The sequence below is a fragment of the Ctenocephalides felis genome, unplaced genomic scaffold (genome assembly GCF_003426905.1).
Source record: "Ctenocephalides felis isolate EL2017-DRISC unplaced genomic scaffold, ASM342690v1 CF-g0.4_SCAFFOLD_01886, whole genome shotgun sequence".
NCBI classification, from domain to species: Eukaryota; Metazoa; Arthropoda; class Insecta; order Siphonaptera; family Pulicidae; genus Ctenocephalides; species Ctenocephalides felis.
Window position 1 is genome coordinate 12,755,481 of NW_020538040.1, and position 9,186 is coordinate 12,764,666.

At 28.1% G+C, this 9,186-nt stretch overlaps 1 protein-coding gene across 1 annotated transcript; it reads left to right on the top strand.

The window, feature by feature from the left end:
* The first annotated feature begins 6,443 nt into the window (after positions 1-6,443).
* LOC113374650 lies at positions 6,444-8,105 on the top strand. The gene is made up of 4 exons (XM_026614626.1): positions 6,444-6,602; positions 6,874-6,987; positions 7,092-7,316; positions 7,419-8,105. Exons 1-4 carry the CDS (start codon positions 6,444-6,446, stop codon positions 8,091-8,093), a joined length of 1,173 nt encoding a protein of 390 aa, XP_026470411.1. The 3' UTR covers positions 8,094-8,105.
* Positions 8,106-9,186: the final 1,081 nt, after the last annotated feature.

Sequence of the window (9,186 nt, forward strand, 5' to 3'; positions counted from 1 at the left end):
CTTACTTCCTGATTTTAAATCCACGCTGGACATTCCTGGTAACTTCGTATAAACTGTATTTCCTGCCGGTTTATATGTGTCATTAGATGCCTAAAAATGGAACCATATAATATTCATAATTAGTATAATTTTTATTCAACATCTTATATTATTTTATCGATATTGAGATATCGATTATATTGGAATATATTGGATTTGCGATTGCTGTTATTTAAAATATTTTCTTTTGTATTTTCAATAAATTATAATCTTTTTATAGGAAGATATCCAGTAATTGGTTACATAAACAATAATGTTTTTTTTAAGGAAATCCAATAGTTTGCTTTTTATTTGTGTACTACAAACCTAAATTTTCTTTTATTAGAACAAAACAAGTAATTCAAAGCACTTATTTTGAATTTAAACATTAGTAATCTTATTACACTTCAAAAAAACTATAATCGAACCAATAACTTTGTTTTTTAAAAAATATCACAAGCTTTTTGTACAAGACCGAATCTTAAAAATTTAGCATAGAATAATTGTAAAACCTTTTGCGTTATTAGGAATAATAGCAATATACATTTCTATTTTGATTATAATTGAATAATATTTATTATCAAATTGTAATTCACTTACTATGTTGCTTTTCTCGCGACTTGTTAGCAGTTTTTCGAGGTAATCTGATGTAATGGATAAACCTTTTGATTTTTCTGACATGAAAATTATAGAAAAATATAAATTATCAATTACATAAATAACGCTTTGCTTTTAAAATACTTTAATAGTAGATACTGATATAGATCAAGAATAACAATTATTTGGCCAATATATAAGAAAGAATATTTGATGGTCTATTTTTGAACATTTGATATAGAGCAAAAAATCTAAGGGCTGTTAAATAATCTTTCAATTACCTTTCTCCGGTTTGTTAGACCCAAATATTTTAGTCAACTTATTTTCCACAATTACTGGTTTTTTGGCATCGCAGACTTTCTGTTTCATCAGACCTATTTTGCTTTCAGTGGCAATGTTGTAATATTGTGAGGTCATGGTAGTCTGACTGATGTGGTCCTTTCCTAAAAAAATTAAAGTCAACCAAACAAACTCATATCAATAAAAAATATATTTTCTTTCAATGTTTGAGCTGAGTAAGACAAACTTAAAAATGACAAATGTGATCTAACAAGTATGAGCGATTCAGATATTGATATTATTGTCAAACTTATTTAATCGTTTTTTTTACCTATGAGTCTTACCATATATTTTAACAAGTGACGGTGAATCAATAATATTTTTTGGTCGTTTCACTGATTTAAATATGGCTCTGTCAATGATTTCATCCATCACGTCTCTGACTATGATCTGCGGGGGAATATTCCAGAGAAAAAACCTGCAATAAACATGTTATAATTCTTGTAAATTATAGATGGAATAGAACTAAATGTAATGTCACAAAAAAGTATCAGTTATTAAGTTAAGTCTAAATATTGACTTCTGCTCTGCATAAAATTAAATTTTTAAAGAAATTATTTCTTTGACGCTCGCGATTATGATACATGAAAATAACTACACTATCATTTTATTTCATCTATTTATTTAAACTCACTTGTTGCTATACTCCAGACGCAAAGTATTCAAATGTTTCGACCAGGATCTGGGCATTGCTCTCACAAGGCGTGGCTTCAAGCCTTTTTGTCTCATTCCCAAACCCATTTCTAAATCTCCATGAATTATGAGTAGTTTGCGATTATTTGTTGCTTCATTGTACTCTTGCCTGGCTAAAATAAAATAAAATCATTAATTATGATTTTTCTGTGAAATTGTGATAGAAAAAAGTTGCGACAGCTATACAGTGATAATGAAGTTGGTTTTACTCAATTTTGGAATATAGTAGATAATAATCAGACAGTGTTCAGTCCAGTTAGGACTATAATGAATAGAACTAAATAAAACTCATGGGGCACAGAACAAAGCTTATAGGGAAAAAAAATTGGATGCGTAATCCAATTTTACTTTGATTCCTTGATTACAAATTCATATTGTGAATTAACTAAAAGCCAAGTAATGGCCAAAATTATGCTAAATTATTTTTTCAAGAAAGTTAGTGTTTGCACCTATGATGCAAAATTCTTTTTGCTTAATTCTATTATATAACATTTACTAACAAAGTCCATAATGATATCCATGAAGAACATTTGTAGCTAGAAATTGTCCAGATCGGAGCATGTCCATGAATTCATCATTCGATATGAAGACATATCCAGAATTGTAATAATCAATCAATTCACCAAGCTCATCCCCGTCACTTGAGGGCTATAATAGATATATAAATTTATTTATATTTTTATTTAATGATTCATATGAAGCAAACAAATCGTTTTCGAATTTTTTTTAAGTTTCCTAGCTTCAATGTCATTATTAATTAGATGCATTTCTAAGCTAGTGTGCTAATCTGGTTTCTTGTAATATGGTATTCTCCTGCTTGTTAAGAGGTATTTCACATATGGGAATATTTCAATCTATTGTATGGTATACAATACAATAGTTGTCATTTCATAAATAACGCTATCATGAAATTGAAAATGTTTAAAAAAAACAGAATTTAATTTCAACCTGAACAACAAAAGCCTGACTCAGTCAAACTAGCTAAATTTAATTTTGTGTATAATATAATATACTGTACATTCTAATATAATTCTAAAACAAATTTACCGGCAATGGTTCGCAAGTCGTGTGAATCAAGCCGTTGTGAATTTTATCAGGAAACTGATGAGCGACTCTAAAACACAGTCCAGCTGCAAAAGAAGTTAATATCAAAATTATTTTGTGTTTTAGTTTTTAAGTATCTGAACTATTTCAGTTCTAAATGCATCCAAACTAATAGACCAGATATTTTGAAATCTTATTTTTTCCTAATTTTATTTCTATATTAAATTAATTTTTAAAAGTTAAAAATCTAGTGAAGCTCTTTCCAACACTATGCTTCAACGTTTTTCACTATTTGTTGACTTCCCGTAGGGTAAGTTATTGTAATGGGCCGAAAATCGGAATTTAAAATTTTTACATTTCTCGACGTTTTGAAGGTTTCTGAACATTTTGGCATACCTCAGAAAAAATGGATGTGTGTGTGTGTGTGTGTGTGTATGTATGGATACAAATTTTCGCCCACGTTTTCGGGCGTACGGATCAACCGATTAAATTTTCGCCCACGTTTTCGGGCGTACGGATCAACCGATTTGAATGGTTTAAAAAACATTCGATTTTATGATAAGGAAAAGAGCTGATTAGTTTTTGGTAGAGGCAGGTCCAGCAGGTACGGAGATAACGAGCAAAGAGTGCAAAAAATAGAAATCGAATTTTTGAGAGAACGGAGTATCCGATTTGAATGATCTAAAAAACATTCAATTAGTAATGATTGGGAGAAGTGTTTATTAGTTTTGGCAAAGGCAAGCCCAGCCATTTTGAAGATACGGAGCTAAATATGTAAAAAATGGCAGTTTTTGAGAGAACTAAGCGTCAGATTTCTGCTTGTCTTAACAAAATTATTGATTTTGGAAAAAAAAAATTGTTTCATTTTTTTTTTTTTTTTAGTTTTTTGTATATCGAAAATAATTCAGATTTTATTTTTAATTCTGACTATAGTTCTAATATACTTTACAAATAATTTCAACTCTGCAATTCAGTTTATATAATTCTTATAAATATTAGACAATGTTACAATATTCATAATAATCTATTTGAAAACATTCGGTATTCCTCGAACATTTCGTTACGGTACGGGAAGTTCCAGCAATTTGCCTTAAGGCTCGATGCCATAATTGCCTCAAGACAGAATTCCACTCACAGCGAGTTTCCATTTGAGTTTGATCCACATATAAATTTTAATGAATAATAAAACTTCTTAAACTATATAGACTCCAAAACTTTTTGTGTTGTACACTCCTTATGCTTGTGTATTTCCATCGACACCCTATTTACCCAATAAGATTTTTTTTTTATAAATTTCAGGTCAATTTAAAAATATTGGATCTTTGTAAATCGATATTATTGGCATTAATATGATACTACATATAATGCACACTAATTTACATTTTGTGGACCCCTTACCCATTACATTTTTTTTTGTTGACATGGACCCCTGAAAAGTTGTCATGGGTCCTTCGGAGTTTTTATGGACGATTTTGGAAAACACTGGTCTAAACAAATATTCTAAAATATTATGGATAAACGAAAGATAGTTTGATTATAAATATTCATTAAGTTTTCATTAATCATAATTTGAAAAAGTGATAAATTTCTATTCTCATTGAGTATTTCAATTATTCAAATTGCCTTAGCGAAATGCCAATTGTTGCTAGTTAATTTATGTCAAATATATATTAATATATATATATATATATATATATATATATATATATATATACGTTTACGCTCGTACTCATACCTAACATCGAACCAGGAGGCCCCACGAGTATGACAAGTGGCGTTATAAAGTCCAAGATTCCATTTTCACTTGTGGGACAGCCTACGTTTAGTCGTTTGTGTTTGTGCATGTGATTCTTGCAAAATCCTTCATCCAATGCAATGCAATCTATTGCTAAAAGTCTTTTGTAATCCCTATTAGCAACTCCGAAAGCAGTGGGCTCGAATCTTCCCACAGCAACTACCTGGAAAGAAACAAATGATTAGAATTATGAATTAAAGATTGCACTAAATTTATCTTATACGAAATATAATTATGGCTAGCAATAATAAAACTGAGTTATTTTTTTTTACTATATTACCTTTTCTGCTTTTTTTTTACTATATTACCTTTTCTGCTGGGTCAACAGTTTCGCCATCCAATATAGCTATCTTTCTCAAAAGAAATATCACGAATTGCTTGTATCTTTGTGAAGCAAAATTCATTCCTCGAAAATCGGCTGAACCAATAGTATTTAATTCTGTAATATTTATACTCACAATATTATTGATTGTGGTTATATTATGGTACTATTATGGTTAATAAGATACAAGAATATTTTATTCAATTATGTTAATAATGTTATATTTTTTCGTTTTTTCAAGTAATTATATTGTTTTTTTATAGCTATTTTATATATTTAATAAAATTTAAATATATTATATATATATATATATTATATTATATGCAGAAGAACCATACCTCTAAAATGAATTATCTGAGATCCTGTGCATTGACCCAAAAATAAGGGTTAAAATTTCAAAAATTCCTTTTGACTCATCTAGAGTGCCCAATCGCGTCCAAATGTATGACCTATCCCCACTAACTTTGGAAGGCCAATCCCACCCATGCCCGTGGTTTCACCCCCCAAATATGAAAAAGAATGGAAACTAAGATATGTTTTTAAAATAAATTTAATAGATCCATACGTTTCGAGTCCCACAAATTGACTTTTATCATCGCTGGGACTCATTTGATTCAGAACGACTTGAACACAAACAAAGAAAATAAAAAATTACTAAATCGGATTTTTTCTCCGAAAGCATAAACTTTCCCCTCGGAAACTCTTCTTTATCTATGCGTAAAATTGATCAAAAATTCGAAAAAAAAACAAGGTGCATCCATAAATAATCGAGTAAGGGTGCTCTATGGCTCTATTATCCTTCTTGCTCCAAAGTATTTCATAAAATTGAATAGTCAAATGTTAGATGGCGCTAATAGCGTGCTGAAATATAAAATGGCTGATCTATATAATATACGATCTACGTTACCGTATGGCGAAAACTGATTTTGTTTCAAATCACATTGAACTGTAAAGTTTGCACTTTTATGTAAGTTGTTTACTTTAATTTGTGATCACACTTGCACCATGTTGACATTCTGAAAAGATTGTTTGCAGGCCAAAAAAGAACTTTTAATTTGGAATTATTAGCCAAGTTTTCAGACGTAACAATAACTGTCACTTTTCAGATGTAACGTTCTTGGATAAGTATTTATCAATATTAAAAATTAATTAACTATTTATTTTAATCTAGGGAACTAGTACAGATTACAAGTTGGATAGGGCGACACTTGGTAATGTCTATAAAATATTAGTTGCAAATTCAACTGTAGAGTCGAATATTTGCATCAAGGAAAAAGATAAGAAGGTTTTCGAAAATTCTTGAAGTATGTATTCCTTCATTGGCAAATATTTCAGTAGTTTATAAATTAATTTACTATAATATTATATTGCATGTCACCAAATATATATTCACCTTGTTTTAGTCAATTAACCACCTAATTTTAGCACTATTGCTTTCTTGTTAATTTATGGTAATAAAACATGTGCATGTATTAGTTAATTTAAGACTGATGGAGCCACATATAGGTTCCACATTTTTATGTACTTTAATATTTAGTAAAAAAGTGTTATATGTAGAAACCAATTCATTTTTTAGATATATTTACCAATACATTTCATATGATGATCTTGATGAATTAACAGTAAGACAAATCGATGGTTTGTATCTTATGTCAAAAAACATATGAAATTGCTGAATTGTCAAATATTTGCAAGTACCTCTTAGGACCAGAGCTGAACGTTGGTAATGCTTTGGAATGTTTTTATTTGGCAACAAAAACAGAGTGCGAATATAAGAAAGCTGCCTGCATGAATGTATTTAATTTCAGTTTTATATAATGAATGGAAAGTAGTTAATTAGATTAATTTATATTTCTTATATTTTCCTTATGCATGCTACTAAATTAGAACTTATTTTTTCTTTAGCATTTGTTAATATTAGATTTTATTATTGATGAAGCAAAATGAGGTATCAAATGAGAAGCATTGTCAACATTTATGTGTACAAAAAGTTATGATTATGATTCAATCTCTTCATGAATATAAATTATAATGTATTTGAAAATCGAACTGATTCACTTTACAGTTTATAGCAAATAATGCTGATGAAATTCTTCTTCATAAAAAATTGGCTCAACTGGACGCTGGTGTTCTGAGTGAAATTATTAATTTGCCTTCCTTAAATATGGAAGAATTGAATGTGAATATATACATATGTTTATTATTTAATATATCATTCTGATTAAGTTAAATATTTAATCATATACATTTTATTGTTTGTATGTTAATTTTTTTATAATTTAGCTCCTCCATGCTTTGTATGAATATGCTTCCATAAATATTAAAACAAGGCCAAAATGTAACCACAGCGAAGATAGTAATTTAGTTACTATTAATCGAACTATTCAAAATATAACTATTAAAAAAATATGTTCATCTGCAACTAATCGTAGAAATTTTGGAACCATCATATATGAACACAACATAAATTCTGATGAAGAAATATTGCATATCAGAAATTTTCTCTTGGTAATTACAATACAATATATGAAAACTGTATATTATATATTAAGCCCTTTTAAAAAATGTTTTATTTAAGAGCTTATAAAAATTATATAATTTTTCTTTCAGTCGCATGGTTTGATTAACAAAGTTCGTATTCTAACTTCTGATGCAAATGATCTACTATTTGATCCAATTTTTTTAAAAGCATTTGATGCTAATGATATCATATTTATATACGATTACTTATATTCAGAAGAAGAGGCCAAACCAGACATCAAGAGTTCGTTTATTTGCTCAATAACTGAACCAAGAATGACACCTATCAGAGCCAAAAGACCTCGCAGAGCTAAATTATTTGCTAAAATAACAGCTTCTGTGAAATTTCAATCAGAATTTCCGGGACGTATCAAACCCATAGAGAAGCTTGTAGAAAAATTTGAGTATCTATGTGCCGTCCCTATGTCAATCGAATATATAGTATGGCGTACAAAAATGCCCAAGTCTGAACTCGATAGACTTTCAATAAATTTAATAGTAGATGACATAGCATTACCAATACGTTCAAGGTCAAATCTGACAATAGATACATTTATGAAAACTAACTTTGATTCAATCAAAGGAAAGAATCATGTTTTTCGTAAAGGATCCAAATTTGAAATAATGTTTGAAACAAAATCTCCTTATAAGAGGATCGACTATTGGTTACTCAAGAAAGACAACAACTATAAAATTTTGGACCATGGTGATAGATATTGGACTCGCATAAAAGAGTTTGGGCTAACATTTCATATTGGGATTTGATTAAAACAATTTGTTTATAACAATTCGTGGTACCATTTTGTATTATTTGTAATAAAATAGTTCTAATTTCATTAACGTCCTGAAGAAGTAGTTCGTTTTTGCCAAATTCTATTTGCTAATCATTCAGTCAATTATTCAACCATATGTGTATTTATTTTTGCATTCATACTTTTTTTAATGCAATCTCAAAATTTGTACTCTTTCTCAGTCATCTTCTTTATTTAAACGTTTTGGCACTTGATATGTTGTTAAAATAATCAAAAAATAAAACTAAGAGTTTTTTCATTAAAAATTTGCAATTTAATCAATTCAAAATTGGCAAAAATTTAGAAAATTATTTTTTGTAAGTTCTTAAATAGTTAGGTTTGAGATTGTTGCTATTTTTTTTTTTTGTTATTTGTCAATTAAAAAATGTTTTAATTTTGTGTTTTAGTTTTTCATTTGATTCACTAATGATACATACAAAGTGTCGAAACTTATAAATGAAGTAGTGAAATTGTTATTCGATTAAAAATATTATATATATATATATATATATATATATATATATATATATATATATATATATATATATATATATATATATAATTAAATAATGAAATGAATGTTTTTACCTGTAAATAACTGGCTTCGTAAAGATGCTCGATTCTATTATATGAAAAGTTTATCAGTAATAATTTCACTGTATCCTTCATTAAGCTCAGGCTAGACAACTTGTTATCCTTCGAAAAATACAATTTATTGCTAATTATAAGGTTTTGAATACACTTCGACTTAAGATATGCACTCAAAGTTTATTAATTCATGCTTGAATAAAATAGCGACAACATTTGCCTTTGCACTATCGTATTTACAAACTGTTTAATACGGCTTAACTGATGATGTTTTAATATAATTATATAATAATATAATTTAATTGTTATATATGAAAATTTAACCTTTATTGCCTTTTTTTATATTATACTTTTTTATATTTACCCTAAGCTAGAAATATTAATAGTTAATATTTATTAATAGATACTTATAATCATTTAAGTAGTATATATATATATATATATATATATATATATATATATTATGTATTGTTTTTATA